At 38.1% G+C, this 20,429-nt stretch overlaps 2 protein-coding genes across 11 annotated transcripts in view; one reads left to right on the forward strand and one right to left on the reverse strand.

Moving 5' to 3' along the window:
• RAP1GDS1 (Rap1 GTPase-GDP dissociation stimulator 1) overlaps positions 1 to 20,429 on the reverse strand; it is a 90,231-nt gene that overhangs the window by 29,989 nt on the left and 39,813 nt on the right. For 4 of the 10 annotated variants that reach the window (XM_086888414.1, XM_086888416.1, XM_086888413.1 and 1 more), the window contains exons 3-4: positions 13,442 to 13,564; positions 8,358 to 8,483 (exon numbers count right to left, since the gene is read on the reverse strand). In XM_086888414.1, coding sequence (XP_086744540.1) covers positions 8,358 to 8,483; positions 13,442 to 13,564 — 249 coding nt within the window. Of the gene's footprint in view, positions 1 to 8,357; positions 8,484 to 13,380; positions 13,565 to 20,429 lie in introns of all 10 variants that reach the window. The other 6 variants (XM_086888422.1, XM_086888417.1, XM_086888418.1 and 3 more) reach the window with 2 other exon arrangements.
• Positions 1,210 to 19,828, forward strand: LOC147653101 (uncharacterized). Its single transcript, XM_086888425.1, has 11 exons — positions 1,210 to 1,256; positions 1,402 to 1,690; positions 6,800 to 6,915; positions 9,666 to 9,837; positions 10,664 to 11,430; positions 12,654 to 12,774; positions 16,478 to 16,580; positions 16,928 to 17,007; positions 17,083 to 17,207; positions 18,680 to 18,742; positions 19,093 to 19,828. Exons 5-9 carry the CDS (start codon positions 11,414 to 11,416, stop codon positions 17,131 to 17,133), a joined length of 372 nt encoding a protein of 123 aa, XP_086744551.1. The 5' UTR covers positions 1,210 to 1,256; positions 1,402 to 1,690; positions 6,800 to 6,915; positions 9,666 to 9,837; positions 10,664 to 11,413; the 3' UTR covers positions 17,134 to 17,207; positions 18,680 to 18,742; positions 19,093 to 19,828.

The following is a 20,429-nucleotide window of genomic DNA, read 5'->3' on the forward strand; positions in this document are numbered from 1 at the left end:
ACTGTTCTTTCTACGTGTTCTATTTTAACCTGTTTTTTAAATTAGGTCCTCTTTGTGCCTTTTGTGGTGAGGCACTTACTTGCTCCTGCTGCTTATTCTTTCACCAGAAAAAAAATATTCAAAAAGCAATGGCAAACCCTGAGCTAGTGTAAATGACCTTATCTATGTAGACACCAGGAAAAATACTGCTGCTTACATGAACTGGGACTTTACCTTTTCTGTCTGAATACTGGAAGATTAAATCTTTCCATGCAATGCTGTCATTCAGTTTTAACACTTGACTCTTCTTTTTATCCTCAGTCTGATTTGTGTATGCTTTTTAGTCACTGCCCCTGTCAGGTCTCTGATGGCATGACTACAGACCATAACCCTGTTATGCATCATATAGTAGCATTTCATTAATTTTATTTTTCAAGGAAAGTAAGTTTCATGTGATTATACTGCACTACTATTGTTTGCTGTTTTTTCCATGTTTTCTGTGCACTTGACTAAAAGGGACATTACACAGCAAATACTGTAGTTTAAGATTCATGTTTTGATAATTGAAAGATAATTTTCGGGACTGTTCAGTCTTGTACTGAAACTTCCCTTTCCTTTATTAATTCCTTTAGGAATTATAAGGCTGATTAGCAGAATTACAGTTTTATTTGCTTACTGGTTAAAATCAATCAATATAATCTTAAAAGCTTTGCTTTATAAAGAAAAAACAATCTTGAATTAGTTATGCTTGCTTCAGAGATAAACAGAATTGTCCTGTAGTCAGTCCATCTTAAAATTCCAGCAGTTATCCTTAGCCATAAGGGTAAGCATTGAGGGTACTGTTTCGTAAGTTATTCCTTTAGAAAAATTGCTAAAATAATAAATATGTAAACAGTAAACTAGAAACAGTAAACTAGGAGAACACTATCTTTTAATATAGCCCCTTCGAGGACTGAAAATAGGTAGAGTTGATCTTTTTGGATAAAACTGTTGCCAGCAATTTTTTTTGGCTAATGACAACTGATACAGCAGTGTATTGGCCCTATTATGCAACTAGTTTATTCTAACAAGCAAATACAATTTTTAAATGTATCCAAATAGAGATCTAGGGATATTTTTGGTAGACTCTTCATAGTATGTTTAGACTCTTCATAGTATGTTTGGTGTGTGGACCACAGGATATCAATGTCAAAAAGCCCTAATCTCTTTTGTGATTTCTTTTGTCTACAGAGTCAGGAGCTTGGCAGAACATTTGATGGGAAAGGTTAAGTGTGCAGGTATTGCAATCTCCCTAACGCCGTGCTGAGGTAGCAAACAAATGCAAGCCGGATTCAAGGCCACAATTTAATTTCAATAACATTTGCTTATTAGTCCTATTTATCTTATATTAATACACGAAAAATAATGTGTTTCTGGTTTCAGACAAAAGAACAGCGATGAATTTACTGCTCATGACTTCAATACTTAGCTTCCAGTCAAATGCTACTAGTTGATTCGAGATTCTAATATAGGAGAAGAAATGTTTTTATCAGCAACAAGACATACAACACTACTAGACTCAGTACTGGCAAGTAATTTGTTCTGGATTCCAAGGATACTTCAGTGTGTAATTAAAATCTAGTAATTACTACTACAAACTGAATGCTGTTTGAAATTGAAGAAGCCAGCTTAGAGAAGAAGAGAATGTTCTACTTAGATACACTAAAGAAAGGTAAAGGTCCTCAAAGTTGAATGTTTTTCCTTTGCCTTCTGTTTCATATGCAATATGCTTACAGCAGACTCTTCAGTTGATTTTATAACTCTATGAAACTCCTTAGTAATTCCATTGCAGTCAAACAAATTACTCTAGGTTTATGAAAGTGTAAGGCAGAACTGAAGCCAGCTCAGTATTTCATACAGCATGAAATAAATCATGGAACCCAATTACAGAGTAAAACAGCAGGCAGTTTTTCTACACTGGTAAATAGCATTTATAGCATCTCATGCTAGTAACAGAATAGACCTGCACACCACAATTAATTTAGAATTCCTGCTCCCAGGCCTGCAGTGCAATGCTGTCTCTTGGCTTCACACTCTCCAAAAGGAAGGGTGTGAAGTGAGCATGGCATGGTCACAGTCTGGTGCAGAACAGAGGTGTGCTGCTGGCTGCTGCTGAAAGGAGCCCAAATGAGCTGTGGGTCTCCACCAAAGCAGCCAGAGGAGCAGTCCCATAAGATGTGAAACCCATGGGGATTTGGAGTATATTGGGAAAATCCCAAGAAGGAAAATGTGTAACAAAACCTGAAGAATTCACCATAAACCATATTTTCGGATTCCACCAGGGTACTTTTCTTTTCCTGCTAGAAAAAGAAAGACAATTATTCCAATAATTGAAAAAGTAATAAGGGGACCTGGGATCTATAAACAACTGAGGCAAGTCCTGTGTTTGGGGTCAGCGCTATTTGTTCCAATCATGAAGCCTAGGAGGAACCTAGCCTGAGAACTCATGGGTTTTGCATCACCTCTCAAATGTGTTTTCTGATGATCTAGAAAGATTTCCTCATCATTCTGATTCAATTCAGGCCAGCTGTAAAATAAAAAGTTAGACTAATATTGTTTAACAGCTTCCTAAGAACATTCATGATTAATTGCTAGTAAGAACTCAGTATTACTGAGGAAGTATATGTGTGTATATATACATACACTCTAGTTTCTAGCTGATGCAATACTTGTGTGCAGAGCCTTGGAGAAAAACCTGCACTGTCAAGGACTTCTAAAGTAAAAATGCTATAGTTTTCTAAGACTGTGGCATCCCTCAGAGAGGACAGATCTAAAGGTAAAGCACTATTACTGTACAATCAAAACCTTGAATCTGAATTCTCTTCAAGCAAAACAGTCAGTTTTCAAGCGACAATTTAAAGACTTGGTCTTGATTTCACGGTATTTCTCGGGAAACAGCTTAGTAGGCGGCATTTGCATTTGGTAGGATCCAGTACAATGATAAGTGAAAAATAGTGGTAAGATGCTGCCTAGCTGCATGAATCAGGGTGACCTTCATAAAAATGATTAGCCAGTAGTGTACCATTATCAAGATCAGTTGTGTTCTAGGATTCTGCTGGTTTTCCATATGGTAATGAAAAAGGTTATGCTGTTTTTTGAACAAAATTGAATTTGACTTCTTTCCAGTATGCTTTATTTTAAAGTATCTGATTTTCTCCTGTAGATCTGAAATGAATAGTTTCTCCTGAGAGAACACAACTGTACAATTGAGCTGTTTCTTATTTTTGTGCTTAGCCTTTCTTGGCAGATCCCTGCAACAGATCTGTACATTCTTATAAGATAGGCAGCTGAGTTTACAGAATTTATAGCATGTATAAGATCTTTTTAACAAAAAGTGATAAAATGTTCATGTTCTGGAGTTGAGGCTGAGATGAAGAGGGATCTGGTTTTATGTGAAAGGCCACATAGCTGAAAATTCAGCTAGGAGTCTTGCCATCAATTTGTATTGATGTAAGACTGCATAGATAACAAAGACATGTACAGATTGAGAAAAGAAAAAAGGACCCAATAAATCTCCTGCTGAGAAAGGTAGATAAGCAGCTGTCAGAGGAGAGCCTTTACAGAATAAGCTGGCATTTTAGCTTCTTCACAGCTCTGTAAGATCCTTATATACCAAATATGGTTGCTAAGAACATCTACCCAAGCTGGTGGTTCCATGAAGAAACAAGGCTGTGGTACAAAAAGAAGTAACTTGTGGATTACACAAGGAGGTCTCTAAGCACTACCATTAATTTGTATATTAGGGAAGGGAAGAATGGAAAATTTTTCACTTCTGCTACAAGCTATATGGAGAGCTTACTTCCCTTTGCTAGCTTTCAGAATATGTGAATACTCCAAACAGAAAGAAGGAATTATTTTCTAATGGGTAAAAGCCTAACTAATCTCAACTGAAGTCAATCAGAATGCCTCCCTCCACTTTGCATGGCTTCTGAATCAGGTTCTAAACATGTCAGCCTTTCACTTCCTCTTAGAATTACCACTTTCATAGCATAAGTATGGCAGCCTCTATCATGTGCACAATGCTATATAAAAACACAGGAAAGCAGTTTGTCCATCAGTTCAGAACTGAAGTATTTGACAAGTTACCTGTGGAAAGATTGCTGAGATTAAGATAGCACGTGCATCACAAACTTCATGATAAAAATATTGTGAGGCTGTTATTTGCTAAGAAAATAATACAAATTTAATATAGCATCATCATTCATTAAAATTCTTGATAAAATTTATTAGATTGGCCTGATCTTTCATCTAGACAAACTGCACTGGTGTGGGGAGTGTCAGAGTAGGAAAGAGAGCTGGCTACAGACAGGTTTTGTCTTTCTCCCACATTTTCTTGTTGGTCTTGCAAGAAAGCAAGGCCTAAGTTGAAAACTGTAGTCTCAATTTCTCTGTTGCCCATGCACTTGATCAGCCACATGAGACCAGTCACCAGACTCTTCCCAGTCTACTGTGAAAAAAGCCACCAGAGAGAGCCGAGGGTGTACTAATCAACAGAATCTTCATTACGTGATCACGAGGTGCAATTTGGATAATGCTTTTCTTTAACTTAATATCCCAAAGGCCAGAGCTGATTGGAGCAAATAATTCTTAGGCTTTTTCTACAGCAGAATTAGCCATTCTGCACTGACTTAAGACATTGTTTTTGCAGCAAGAACCATTATTAAACATAACCTTTTCCAAATAATGGAGATGAGATATTTACGTTATACGAGGAGCCAAGGTGCAGGGAGAACTTAGAAGAGTTTGGGAGGTATCCCTTCTTTGTAACATCTGTACCCCTGTCATGCCCCCTAAAGAACAAACTTACTAAAGAAAGAGCGCCAGGAAAAACAACAGGAGGGGATGGACAGACAGACAGTAGAACGGTACCTATAGCTTGACTCATGGATGAAGAGTGGTGAAGCAGCTAGGATAGTTGTTATGCTCTGATTGGACAATTCCTAAGAATGGATCTTTGATTATAAGCAAAACCACATAACTGGTGGTCAAAAATTAAGAATGGGCTAGGAGCTTTGTACCTAATAATACAGCTCTGATAAAATTCTGCCCATGAATGAGGCCAAAGACTCTGTTGTTTGGGGATCTGGAAGTACAAGAAGCTGTACTTGGTACAGGCTGTAGATACAGTGGCAGAGAAAGCAGGAGAGGGAAGAGGAGACATCATATCTCCACTTCTTTACATTGCATTTTCTGCTTTGATGAAAATTTGGGGGCTGAGGTGTATGTGGCATTTACTAGATAAAGTGTGTAGAACAATTACAGGCTGTACAGGAATGTGCAATAACGTACCTGTTTTTAACTGTACAGCTGCACTGAACAATCTGCATACACTTGCTTCTGACAGTCTGCAATTCATTACTTCTGACTTAAAATCTTTTTATCTGCCTCAATTGTTTCTTGCATCTCTGCATATAAGAGGGAGGCTGGGAGATCAGAAACCTCATTAGTACTAACAAAGCGTCCTTCTACCCTGCTTTGCAATTATATTTGCCTGTATTCTTCATGTTCAGCAATTCACATAACATAGATTTCTTCAAAACAAATACTTGAAAAGGATGCTCTCAAGGCTGCTTGGTATAAGTTTGACCTATTTTTTTCCCTTTAACTCCATGCAATGCATTTAATTCTCAGTATTTTCTTCCATGTTCAAATAGGAAATTAAGTAGTGTTTTTGAGGGCTAATACAGATGAGCACCCAGACAATAACATGTCTATCTCAAACCTAATGGACAAGAAAAGTTTATCAGTAAGTTAACAGGTTTTCATTTCATGTTTTCTGTGAGGAAATGAATCTGTTCAGTGAGGTCTTTGGCCAAGTGTAATTCCCCTTTAACCTGTGCAAGGTACTAAATCTCTTTCAGCACTGGGACTTAGTCATGAACTACCTTTCCATAGCAGCTGTGTTCCAGGAGTAGCCACTCCTGAATTTATGGGGAAATGGTCTTGCCTTCATGCAGCAGCTCTGGGATCTGTGAACACTGAGGAACCACTGCCATTTTCCTTTGGAAAAACAATTCAGGCAATCCTTCACCTCTTCATGGTCAGTTTTAAGGGGCTTGCCCTGCAGAAGCAGCTGTTTGTCCCACAGCTTTTATCCTGCACCATGCCAACTTCTCTCAGAAACAGAGACCTGATGAACTCATTTCGGCACAAGATATCACTAAACGAAGTGATGCATGCTTGCTGGGATGAAAAACAGGACAACTGGACTTTCAATATAAAGAAATATTGCTATGAGCCATCCAATATGGGCTTTATTGTATAGGCTTAGCCTAACAATGATTTAGGACTTAGAGACATTCCTCATTGATGCATGTTACAGTTACATGGGCAGTAGAAGTGCAAAAAAAGTTCATGTATTTGGAAAAATATAGTTACTGATGTATTTCAAGTTCTTATACAAATCACAATTACCAGAAGGGTAACAGATGCTTTTGTCTCAATTGGAAATATAAATACAATTGATATGTAGCATTTTTAATTAAGAGCTACCAGCTTCCACATCTTGTCTTTGTTAAACATTATATCTCCTTGTTAGGGAAAACCAATAGTAAAAAACTGAAATATTTTAAATTTTCTAGTAATAAGCATAGTGAAATTATTTGTCCTAAATAGGAATTTAGGCTAGAGTGCATAACTATTTAATAATTATACATTAAGTTAACAGAAAATGTCAGATAGGGTGGATGTGACAACTAAGCCAACTCAAATCCAATATGCTAACCTTGATTTTTGTCACATTTTATTACACTTTACTCATTAATTTTATTCAAATACACAGGGAAGGTAGTGACTGTCCTCCCACAGGAGCATGACAACACATGGCACACAGAACACATCACTGCCTACTGTAGATTTTCTCAGTGCCAGCTTTGCTCCACAGAAGGACAACACAAGGTGAGTAATACAGTTTTCTGTATAGCATAAATTCTGCACTGTAAAAGCCAGCAGTAGTTCACAAAACCTCACACTACAAAACCATTTCTGTGTGTCCTTATTGTATTTCATGAAAAAATGTGGGATGAAAAATAATGACATGAGCAGTTACACAGATTTTGCTTATATGAAATAAACCACTCTCAGTCCACCTGAGAGTGGCCTTGATCTCATACATAATCCTGAAACAGAATATAGTAAATAAATTATGTTATAGGAAGCTTAACAGCTTCTACATGAAGTTTCCATGGGGAAGCAGTTGTTCAGTTGATTGGTCACCTTAAAAAAAATCCTAAATGAAAGAATTATACATTAACATCCTCAAGCAGTAGTTGTCTGTAACTGGAAATGCCAATATATGATCAACTTCCCTGAGGTCAAAGGCAAGGTAATTTAAAACAACATAAAATGTAAATTTTTGAACTCAGATGAAAAAAAGTAGCAAGTAGAAAGGCTACAGTCATTATTCATACAGCAGAACTTTTGGTAAATGCAACACAGTATGCAGAAAATTTCTCACCATTTAAAATAAGTCATAAATTCTCAGGATAACAAAATGATTTTACAATTTCATCTCACATCCCATCTGCAGACATCCATAATTCCTTCATGTGCAACATGTTCCTGGTGTCTCTGCTTCTGCACCATATTTATTGGGACACTGGCTTTTTTCAAAATTTTGAAGTAAGGGATAATGAGGCTGCATTTTCAAAACACTGCAGCTGCTGGTTTGGTTTTGCAGATGACACACCCAGGCATGTAATCAGCACATGCAATCATAATTGCATTTCAAAATTCAATTGCATCTCATTGTAAAATTTATTGTGCACATAAAAAGCAAAAAAACCTCACCTATATCCCCACCCCCCCCCTCAACCCTTGACTACCAAAAATACTAATATGTAATCATGGAGCAACTGATTGGCCACATAGGAATTTTGAGAATCAGCAACATAACTCAGGCATCATTTCAGCCACATATGCAGCTCTGCACAGATTTGAGACTGGTTAGAATGTGAGTGTTCCCTTCTGACTCTGTTCCATTCCAACACATTCTGTTTGAGGAAAAATTAACTGTTCAGTGCCTCTGCATATGTAGCAACTTCTCCTTGAAAACCTAGTTCATTATGTTTGAAAATAAAACCAAAAATACTAAACCCAGAATCAGAAAACCTTTCTGTTCTTATATCCAGCTGTATCACAATATTGAAAATGTGTTTTCATCTGTCACAAAAGCATTATGAAAGTGTGATGTTCAATTTTTTCATCCAGTCACCAGAATCATGGGGCATATTAAAACCAAGAAAAGAGGAAAATGACCCTGGGGCACACAATATACAGAACACAGAAACACTCCCCTTCCACAAGAGCAAGTGCAAAATACAGCAGATTTCAACACTCACGGCTATCGTAGCATATATTGCCCAGGGCACGTCCTGTTTGAAGCAATACTTCCTGGTCTTTGCAGTTTAACAGCTGCACCAAGGGAGGGATCAACCCAGCATCCACACAGGGGTTCCGCATGAATTCTGCAAATAAAGCAAAACCTGTTAATGCCAGGCCAGCTATTCCCAGTTTCATCAATTCCAGTTACACTGGCCTGGCAACTGGGCCTTTTGTGTGCCCCAACCCATGCAGAGACAAACTGTAAATTCTCATGCACACTTCTAGAGAATAAACCCAAGTCAGGATTTGGGCTTAATTCTTTGCATTATTTGCTAATTTAGAAGGAATTAAGGATATTTAATTGACTTCCATGGAAACTAATTTAACATAGCTCAGACTAAGCATATTTTTAGCATCACAAAGAAGTGCTGAAAAGAACAGTGAATTCACAACAAATTCAACGTAAACTAGAATTATTAATAACACAAAAGATGACTCAAAACTAGTATTCTAGAGCAGCATTTTTTACTCTCTAGTGCCTTAATTAGAATTCCAGAAAAGTTTTTGCTTTAACAGAATAAAAAAACCCAACCAAAAACCCCCCCAGAATAATCTCAGTAACAGGCTTTTATTTGGAATGTGAAGAAAAGAACAGAAAAAGAGAATGAGAAATACAAGTGTTTATGTGAGCCCAAAGAGCTTTCCACAATCTAAAGGATGCCCACCGTGGGAGGAAAGGTAGAGGACCCATCCACTGCTAAGCTCTCTGCCCTTCCTTCCTGCAATACCACAGAGAACCAGAGAATTATTTTATATCTGTGCAAGTCATAGGGAACTATCCTGGTGTCAGAGACATAAAGGGCTGTCCTCCAGAAGGAGATACAACCAGCAGGCACTGTGCTGCATATTTTAAAAAGGTGATTTATAGGAGGAACCACCTGGTAACACCAGTGTTATTTCACAGTTTACTACAGAGCACCCTTTAGAGATGTAGTATTGTAAGGGAAATGGTCAGTATGTTTTTGATTTGTTCTGAACTGCAGTTTATCACAGAATCACAGAGTGGGTAAGATTGAAAGAGGCTGCAATGGCTCATCTGGTCCAACCTTCCTGCTTAAGCAGGGTCATCCTAGAGCACAGGGCATAGGATGGTTCTTGGATATCTGCAGTGAAAGAGACTCCACAACCTCTCTGGGTAATCTGTTGCACTGTTCTGTCACCCATACAATAAAGAAGTTTTTCCTCATACATTGGTAAGGTCCTCTCACTGTTGTCTCTTCTCAAGGCTGAACAGGCCCAGCTCCCTCAGCCTTTCATTGTTACAGATACTGCAGCTCCCTCTCACCTTTGTGGCCTCTGCTGGACCTGCTCCAGGAGCTCCAGGTCTCTCTTGTGAGCCAGAATGGGATACAGTAATCAGGATGCTGCCTCCCCAGGGCTGAGTAGAGGGGCAAGTTTTGTCTCTTCCTGACCCTAAACAATACTGGATCTTTCAGAGTAAGTTTACCTTTGTGTTACTTGCTCATTTATGATGCAGAATGAACCAGAGTCTACAATCCCCCTAAGAACAGATAAGAAAATTTTTCTGATTCTGGATCAACAGAACTCCTCATGCCAATAACTCAAAGATTTCACACAATGCTTGAAGTATGAATACAGCTTCTCAAATACTCCTTTTGTTGCACCTATTACAATGTTCTTTGATGTTTTGGTAGCTACAAAATCTATTCTCTTTTGTATTTAATCCAGCAGTGTTATTTTAGCTAAAGAATTGTCAGAGGTAAGCAATTCTCATGTGATGATATAACCCTGATACATCAACACGCAGATTAAGAAGAATCAGCAATATTTATACACTTGCACAGTTCCAAGAGAAGATAGTTGTGAGCACAGTTAACCCACCTTCCTAAGGTACTGTAACATTTTAGAACTGTGGCTAGATGCTATAGTGTGATAGATGGTGAACAAAACAAATATCAGATACATCTGATCTTGAAAACCGGTCTTTCCATGTCCTTGTAACATTCAGTATATTTCTTTACCGCCCAATTTTGACTTCATTGCAGTGTTTCTTTATTAGATGTATTTAGTTTCTTTCTCTGTCTTCCCTGTCCTCTCAGCATCTTCCTCTCAATTGCCTGTAAAAACTCTTCCCTGTTCCTCAGCTATCCATTCAGCACTTTCCTTTACACCCATTAACTTACCATAGTCTTTACTTCATCAAACTCAGGTAGTTTTCTTTTCTCCTAGTCTGTATCAGGAAATGAAACTTATTCTCTCCTAACAGACTGAGAGGTCTTAGTCTGTTCTGCTGTTTGTTTAGGTTCTTCCTCGTGTGGTGAAAAGGAGTAAGAAACCCTTCCTTCCACCCTCCCTCCATTTGCAATGAGCATAAGCTTTTTCAGCAACAAAATCACTGGTCAATACACTGAGCAAACTTGTATTTATCCAGGTCATGTAAGAGCAAGAAGTAAAAGAAGTGGTGCCATATGTATCAAAACAGATCTATGAAACAGGAACTAAGATGTAACTGCAACAACTTTTGCAGCTGATACTACACAGAAGTAATAGAAGAATGAGAAAGTAATTGAGAACAGAGTCCTTAAAAGGTTTCCACCTGGGAAAAGGTTTCCGTCCTGGGAGAGGAATGAAGCAGATCCCTTGAAGGAAATAGCAAAGAATTGCTTAAGAAGTTAGGAAGAGAACCCCTGAGGACAGAGTAACATAAACCAAAAGAAGGACAAGATTTTGAAAATGAAATGTAATTGTGTTGTAGTATTATGGACTGTGAAGATGATGTTCCCTCACTCCTGCACTTGGCAAAGAAGACAAGACTAAAAATCTTGGAAAAGAGTTTAAAAGGTCCACAGTGGAGGGAGAAACTCCATGTAACAAGTCCATCTGAGCCTTCATGCTCACAGTTGAAAGGCAAATGGCTGTAGCTGGAGAAACATGAGTGACTGAAGGGAGTTTAAAATAGGAGAAACAAATATGAGCTCAAGCTGGGAGGAGGAAGAGTCATGTGAGCAGAAGAGGTGAAACAGCAGAGCATGAAGAGGTGAAAAGACGAAACATGGCCAAGCCACCAAGGCAAGTAGAGAGATTTGGTGTGATCAGATGTGTGTGTGCATATGATCAGATGAGGGGAATGTAAGAGGAAAATGAGAAGTGAGAAAGGAAAAGATGCTCTTGTATCAGTAGCATCTAAAATCACAATATCTGCTCCCAGTTCTGGCAGCACTGCATGGCATGTCCACTCAGGGAATGGGTTCAATGCTTACTATCCACTGAATGTTAATAACACAAATTTCTCAATGTACCCTGAAGTTTGTTGAAAAGATGTACAATGTAAGCATTAAACTCTTGTATTTTTATGCAATAAAACAAAGAAAACAACAGAATTCAAATGAGATATTCCCTGCTATCATGCTTAAACAACGATTTTAACAGGATTAGAATCTAATGAGAAACACCCAGCTGATCTCAGCTTTGAAAGCACTGGGACCTTAAATACCTTCTGAATACCTTCTCTTTAACCTTGGCTGACAGAGGTCCCAGATGCACTTGCTAATGACTCTGAGGAAAAGACAAAAGCTATTTTGTATGATGAACCAGGTAAAATGACAGCTTTTCTGAGAGTGAACATAAAGCATCATTTTAAAAACCGTCAGGAAAAAGGACACATTAAAAATTATTCAGACATTTCATATGTGATTTCAGATACTGGCTAAAATGCTTTGTAAGGAAATCTTTGAGGAAACAATACAGTAATCAGTTTAGCTATTGTGAACATTGATTTTATTCTTAACTTTTCCCTTCTTGGGTAGGAGCTAAAAGGACCAACTGTGAGGACACATGGTTCACAGTGTTGTTCTAAAAATACTTATTATTCATTCATTAAGTACAGAAAACAAAACATGATATATTTGCCTAAATCTCTATCATTCTGAAAAGTTTCTAAATTTAAATTTCTATGTACACATCTTTTATTGGCTGTTTATCTAAATAATTTTAACACTTAAAAATGAAACATATCTCTTTTCTTTTCTCATTAGTGTTATTTCTGAATAAACATAAATAGCTCAGTCTTAAAACCAGTAAATTATGTGGAGGTCACCAGGGGGGTATCAGTAAGAAGCTGTAGTTTGTGATTCCTCAGAAAAGGTGGAAATGGGATGTGAAAGAAGTCAGCAAGAATGTAGCCCTTTCCCTCAAGGGGCATCAGCATGAGAGTTTACAAAGGGAGAGGGATAAGGCTGCCAGGACAGCAGTTAAGAAACATTCTACTTTTCTCCTTCTGGCCTGTGGGCAAGGAATGTCCAAAATGGAATCTGTGCCTCTACAGCTGTGACAGCAGCAAGTCCAGGAGAGAAAAGTCAGCCACAAATGTTCTCTGCCCTCATCACAGGGTCTGCCCACAGCATCTGCTTGCAGGTATGAAGCCATTCTTCTGGGCTCAAGCTATACAGGTATTGGGTAAGCATTAAGATAATCCCATCTAAAGAAAAATTTAAATAGTTTTTTGATTACCTCTGATGTTATATACTGTAGGTATATAATACATACCAAAATGGACCTGATTCTTATTTGGGACTTTGGGCTCTTACTCTAACACATATACTGCTCTTTAGGTAGGACTAATAGGTTTTAGTGTGGTATCATAATGGTTACAATCTTAGGACAAATCTCAGACCAAAGAAATGATCCCTTAACCACCTGTATAGATGCTACTGCTGTAACCATGGGCCCTACGCATAACTGGCTGCATACATTGTGCACGTCTCTTTTTCTACATGCTTTTCATATAGAAATCTATTTCATCAGTGGTGGGCTATTTCTGCCCAGTAAATTACATTACTGTCTTAAAAACTAAACGGAATGAAAATAAGAGTAAAAGAAATTCCCAATTCCAGCAGCCAACTGCTGTTCTGACTGTATTAAAAAGTAGAGAAAAAAATCAGATGAAACAAAAAGAGTGAAGGGAGGGACATGAAAGGTGTCTAATCTATAAAATGAAAACATAAATGAAGTAAAACATACTGACAAGTGAGGTGAAAAACTGAAGATGTTCCAGCAGAAAAGTTCTTGTAGAAAACCTCACCATTTCTGGCTACTTCTGCTATGATGTTAGCTACTTTTGCTGTGCAGGACGATTGTGGCGTCAACAGACTTGCAAACACCTGAAGAACTCCACTTTTCTGGATTTTTTCACTTGTCTCCATATCTGAAAAACACAACACACAAAAATGACTTGTGCATCAAATTGCTTTGGGGAAGAACAGAAAGCAAAGCAGAAGGGAAGTCTCCTCAAAAGTAATTATGATAGTCATTATTTCCCATATAAGAAGCCAACTGTTAGTTCAGTAACCATACTTATTTTATCTGATGTACTCATAGAACTTAATGGTTTGCCATTTCTAATCAATTGACCTTTATAAGGTGACTGTTACATAAATATATACAGATACATACTCATGCCTACATGGGGAAAGTAGTGGAGAGACAGTAAGACTAAAGGTCATAAAGTGATATGCAGCAGATAAAGATATTATGCGAAAGTCAAGGAATGACACTTTGAAGAGATGAATTATTAGAAATGTTCAGAGAATGATGGGGAAAGTTCTTACGGTTTAGGGTACAGCTTAATGCAGTGTAGGAATCAGAAACTGGAGAAGAGGGAGAGCTAAGATGATCCTGGTTGTAAACTCCTTTTAAACTCAATTAAATATCTTCTATGTTACTCAGTTACTGAGTAGCTCCAGTACAGACTCAGTAGAATGGAAAGGAAAAAACAGTGAGTTTCCTGGAGTAGATATCAAAGATTTTTGACAAAAGCTTTCCCCTTTCTGTGTGTAGTAAGAGGAATTGTGCAGCTGCTCCCTAACAGGCCCCACCTAACATTGCTGGCCAACAGCAATGCTTTGTAGCAAACTGAAAACCAACATTGATTCAACTGCCATCAAAGACAAGGTACTACATGCTATGATGCATTTTGCTAACGCTTTCAAAAATGGAGTATTTGAGATGAATATTAGTGTGATACACAGTACAACTAGATGGCAGCTATCATTTCAGAAAGCAGCATGGCTTCTTAAGCCATTTATAAGGGAAGTTATTTGCATTCTTCAGAGTTTACTGTGAGATGCTCCAATTGATGACTTCTGCAAAGCAAAACAAATCCATCCGAATGCAGTTTGCAACCACTCTTTGGCTGTGTTTCACCCATAAATTGATAATAACATACCATCCTCTCTTCTCTCCCTCCTTCCCTTCCCCACCCTCAGGGCTGCAATTGAATTTCATTTGTGGCAGCCCCAGGACCACTCTGCTGCCTCTGAGAGTGAGAGAGATCCACTTAAGCTGCCCCTGAACAGAAGCCAGCACAAACCTGGCAGAGGTGACCCCATGGGTTTTGTGGCTCACAGAGTGTACGTACATGCTTCACTGTCTGGGAGCTGGTTATGTCTACATGACAGAACACAGGCTAAAAACAGAGAACTTCAAGTCTGGATTGGAGTTATTCCTCCCATTTCTGTATATAATTCCAATTTGGGATGTTGGTGTTTGGCCAGGACCGCTCAGCTAGAATATGTCAATGATGACATCTGACTGCCAACAGATTAGGCATCAGTAAAGAGTAATCTCAACATCTCATGCATAATATAAGTGCAAATTATTAATAACCTGCTATCTAGTTAGCTGCAGTTTTTGAAATACACTGACAAAACCTCTCAAAATATACAATGTAAAGGAGCTTATGGCTTTGAAAGATTTTATAAACTCTGACATATCACATACAGTTAGTAGTAATGTTTTCCAGTGGATATAGACACACCTGATGAAAGTCTGAATTTAGACAAAATCATGTCAGGACTAAAGACTAGTCCAGACATCCTAGATGTGTATTAAGGAAGATCTTCTCTCTCCCTTAAGTTCAAAACTCAAAGTACAGAATGCAAAATATGGATATATGTGAATCTGTATTAACAGGCAGGAGACATTAATGGATTTTCTCCTGTCATGCTGCTGAGATATACAGTATCCAGTTGTATTTTTTTGGTCTGCAGTTTGATGGACTCATTACTGTGCAAAGCATAAATTACATAAGTAGAACTAAATATATCCTGCAAGAAGTGGGAAAATAAAATTAAATGCTTCTCTAGGCAAGTTGTGTGCAGCAGATACACCCTGATTTATTAAGAAAAGCAAGTGAGCACCAATAAAAGCACAGCCCTGACAGACCTCTCAGAGACTGGGAAATCAGCTACCTGGGATCACACAGATGAGAACCAACCAGTGATTTGTTCTTACTCTGAAGAAGTAGAGGAAGCACACCAGCACATACCCATCCCTTCAAACCAAAATCCTAACGTTTCTTATTAGTCAGTTGGGTATCAATGTCAAACTTTTGCTTGTCATAAAAGATGACTAAAATTTGACCAGCAGTGAGTGCAGAACACCCCTACCTCTACTCTACCCTGGGTGACTGCTGAGACATCATTATTTTGGGGAAAAGCACATTACTCTGGCATCAGGCAGAAGAATTACTACTGTCGGCCCACAGTGCTCTCTGAGGCATTTTTGCCAGGAATTGCCTTAGGTGTAAAAAATGCCACAGGGTGCTTCAGCTTGTCTACTCCAAGTCTAAGTAAGCACTTCTATTCCTCTGCAGAACACATACAATTTAAACCTGGTGTAATACACAAATTAATTCAGTTTCAAAATAGAAAGAGGAGAGTATGACACAAAATCTTTGCAAGTAGTTTATAGTAGTTCCTCCATATAAGGCATCCTAAAAGAATGTGCCAGGAAAATTACTCTTCCATCCTCATGCACATTACTCTGTTTTTTATCTGAAAAAAAAAAAAAATCCATTTTTTCTAGGGATTCTCTGTTCATCATATTAAAGTTATAATGAAGAAGGAAAAAAAAAAGAATGTGCTGTAATATACAAATTAATTTTGTAAGTCACATGTAATTAGCAGACATTTTTGTTATAGGAAACCAATCTTTCTGGAGTTTTGAAATGCTTAAACAAGGAAGGGCAATTTAATTGGAACAAGATGTCTTATTTATAAACCTAAATGCCTTGTTAAATATGGCATTTTTGCTCAGTATTTTTTATATTCTTTTAAAGGAGGAAGACAACAGGCAAATGATGTACTGGGCTGCCCTGCAAAGTCCAAAGATCTTCAAGCACCCTTTACTTGTCTGCAGAGTCAACTGTACACTCAGTTCAGGTACTAAGTGTTAAAATGCATGTCTGTAGAAGAGAATACCAAGCTGTAAGTCTTGAAGATGATTTCAGCACAGCTGCAGGTATATAAGCATTTCTTACATTGCCCAAATGGGACAATTGCTTCACTTACAAAACATGAGTGAACAGCCTTGTGTGTGACTCTCCTTTTGCTCAGCTTCACATAACACACATCCTGTATAAATACATAAAACATACAGGGACATAGGAACAGAAATGAAGGGAAGTGTGTGTGGTGTTATTCTTTGGAGCTGACAATAGATTGTTACGTTTACATAGTAGTATTTTCACTATGATTGTAAAAACCATCAGCTGTTTTTGATTCTGCAGAACCTGAGACTGGAAGACCACACACCAGTAATGTCAAAGGGCTGGTACCCCCACCACTTCCTGGCTCTAGGAGAAATAAGGTAGGGTTTGCTGAGAATTAGAAACTGCTTTAGCATAGGCAACCCTCAACTCCTGCCTTTATTTATTCTCTTCAGAGGCTGGAGAAAGCCTGCCTGGCTTCCTGTCTCTCCGTCTGTATGCACTAAAGAGGTAGTCTTCATTATGGATATCAATATTCTGCATGCTAGTTTCATTCTGGGCTTCCTAGTAAATTATTAGGGTAAGTTATTTTGGAAACTTATTTCAGTTGTCATTTTTAAATTGCTATTTCAATTGTAGTTGGAGCATGTAAACTCAAAAAATTTCTCCAGGAGCAAGAAAGACCTAGGCAAATCTCTACCACATATTCTCCTCCTCTGCTTTCTATACTGGCCAAAAGGGAAACTACAGGCAACATTCCTTTTGCAGAACTGCATCCCTTTAAAATCCAGTACATTTGAGTCTGAAAGAAACCTAGCAATGTAGACAGCCTGACATTAGGGTACCATATCTCATAATCACTTTGCTCTCTGTGGTGATCTGTGTTTCAAATGCTTTCTTTCAAAGGCTGATTTTCAGTCTGCTTACATCAGCCCACCACTAGAGCTGTCCCATCTTAAAGCAAAGAAACTGTAGGACTGTAATAATGCTGCATTAAAAGCAGCACTTTTGTACAGTCTAATACAGTACAACTGGAGGGAAAAAACCCTCTAAGGTTAAGCCTGCTGCTTTAGATGCCTCCTTGTATCTCTTGATATCAAGACAAAGGGTATGTCAGATCACGTAGTGTCAAAATCTTATTAATGTCATAGCTGAGTGATTAAAATGTCAATATGCTTGCTTTTTGTGGTTTCTGCAGTGCCTGAAGTCAGAATAGTTAAGGGTGTGGGCAGGAAAATCTTTAATGCCACAGATCAGAGCTGAAGAGCTGAGCACCGTGGCTATCAGACTGGTTAATTAGTACCAGAAATCACAGGAAAAAATCTAATGTGTTTCAAATTAAAATTCTACACTCTCTTCACTGTCAGCTCTCTTTCCTCTGAATTTCACTTCCCTCTGTTCACTCTTTTCTCCTCTCTGTATTATTTTGTATACCTTGAAGTGAAACAAAAGGCAGAAAGAGGGAAGGGAAAGACAAGGCATATCTCTCAGCAGTGCCTTGCTAGCAGAAGAAAGCTGTAGACTCGCCATTCCTTATCTCCTCTGAACCATGAGTTGAAGTTACACTATTATTAGTAACCCTACAGTCATGGTGGCTAGCACTGCAATGATTCCCATGTTGTGGAGATTCACACCACAGAATTATAAATAAACAGCTTTGTGAGGGTCCTCTTTATTAAGCAAACTGTGTTTGCCACGTATTCTTCTGAAAAATGCATGTCTTTCTAGCTGCAAAGATTTTTTATAAACCTACTGGAACTACCGCAGAAACTTACCTTGGCTTGATAATGTTCCTCCTACATGTACTCTCATCAGAAAAAGAAAGATGAACACATGAATAAATAATGATGAACCACATATATCATGAAAGGAACCTTCCATCTGTTCTTTCAGAAGGCAGAAGGGAAGAGAAAGAAAGGGAACAAGGGGTATCTTTTGAACTGGCACATGCTCCTAACCACCACAGTAAGAAGGTTCATATGACCAAGTGTAATTACTGATGCTCTCTCCATATACAGCCTCCTTCAAGAAACATTGTCCCTCTCTCCACAGCCTCCCACTGTATTTTTCAAGCCACAAAGTGAAGATTTTAGTCTGGCTGCAAAAACACAAAAAGTGAGTTGTAAAGAACCTCAGAAGAACAAATTATATGCTCTCATGAAACAAAGAATGCACCACTGAAAAGGAGGTTTTGCTTAACAAACCTTAACCAAAGAGTCTGTTCCAATTATCAAGAGTTATTTTAACAGGGGAAAGTAAGTCCTTTAATAATAATAATTTATGTATAAAAATAACTGTAGACATTTGATTTCTTTTTGGCATGACCCTCCTGATGTGGGGAAATCCCTAAATCTGCCTGTACACTTATTCTTGAAATTAGACACCTATCAGGCAAGGAGGGAGGATTCTCCCTTAGCTGTACTAACGCTTCTATCATGGTGTTTGCTCTGTTTTGTCTCTGTCAGCAGCTACAGGGCAACTTCAACTCCTATTTTTAACGAAGAAAGAGACAGTACACAGATGTTTGTAATTAAAATCTCAGCTCTAACAAGGAAGGAAGGACAGATGGAGAGACAGATTTATCAATCAACTAGCTGCATGAGTCCCGATGATTAAATTCACCAAAAGCCACATACAAAGCAAAAAAGTGAATTTCAGGACGAGATTCTACCAATTGAAGAGCCTTTTGCAGTACTAATGAAGTAAAAAATACGTGATATCTTTGTCTTCAATGAAGAAAAATGCACTTCCCTGAATAGGTTACAGCACAAGGCAGAATATTAAAGTTAGGCAGCTTGGCACCCTGAGTTTCTGAACTGGATTCAGTATTGAGCCCTGGCACATAGCTGATGGATTTATCCGAGCTGTTCCCCCTTTCTGACTCACCCTCTCCAGGATGTAACCACTTCAGTAGCAAGGTTGCTGAAAGAGTTTGATGTCAGTGCCAAGTTTGTTGTCTGGCATCTTAGTAGGAATGTCATACACTCACATCTTCGTGTTTTGTATTCAGTGGACATTTCCCCCTGCCTCCTCTCTTACTTGTACTGACTGAACTTAGTAAAGGTCTCAGGGTAAAAGGGTATTCTCATGCTTTAGTTCATCAAAATATAAAACAAATGCTAGTCCTGTGGAGTAAAATCCCTTCCCCAAATTTGATTTATTTTATTAACATCAAATTAAATTTGAAAGCTGATCATTTTATATGCAGGAAATGCTTCATGTTCCTATTAAGCAACTTCTTAAGAGTGCTCTTAAGTGAGCTGAAATGCCTGCTGTGAAATTCCACCCTTTGCTTATTGAAAGAGTATGTCTACACACAAAGGAATTTTTCATCTGCTGGTATTTTTAGTGAGCTGTGCTATCAGAGTAGCTTAAAGAAAACCGAATCTAAATGAGATCACATTTTTAAGTTATAAGGGACTGGGGAAGAGCTAAGAATGAAACTGCAGACCTGAAATTGTGAATTACATGATCTCTAAATATAATTTTTTTGGTAAAGGGTAGGCGTTTTCCTCTGCATTTCTGAAATGCAATACAGAAGCAAAAAGAAAAGCCCTGCTTTTTGAAAATGCAATACAGAGGCAATCTAAAAAAAAATGATGTGTCAATTCCATTATCTGGAACTGCTATTCAATGATGCCTTCTGCAAAGGAAAAAAATATAATAGTTAATCTTTATTTGGCACATTGTGTATTCAATGAATAGCACTTGGAATTTAACACTTGGATAAACATTTAACTATCTGGCACTAACTAAATACATCACTATTAAGGGGAATTTATGTAAAGTATAATCCCACTAA

Source organism: Cyanistes caeruleus, chromosome 5, assembly GCF_971803275.1.
Source record: "Cyanistes caeruleus chromosome 5, bCyaCae1.hap1.1, whole genome shotgun sequence".
In the NCBI taxonomy this organism is placed as follows: Eukaryota; Metazoa; Chordata; class Aves; order Passeriformes; family Paridae; genus Cyanistes; species Cyanistes caeruleus.

What these genes read in the sequence shown, in the direction of transcription:
- LOC147653101 (XM_086888425.1), top strand. An exon ending in CAACTGTACACTCAGTTCAG is followed by an intron (nt 16,581 to 16,927) that starts GTACTAAGTGTT and finishes TTGATTCTGCAG; the next exon opens with AACCTGAGACTGGAAGACCA. An exon ending in CTGGCTCTAGGAGAAATAAG is followed by an intron (nt 17,008 to 17,082) that starts GTAGGGTTTGCT and finishes TATTCTCTTCAG; the next exon opens with AGGCTGGAGAAAGCCTGCCT.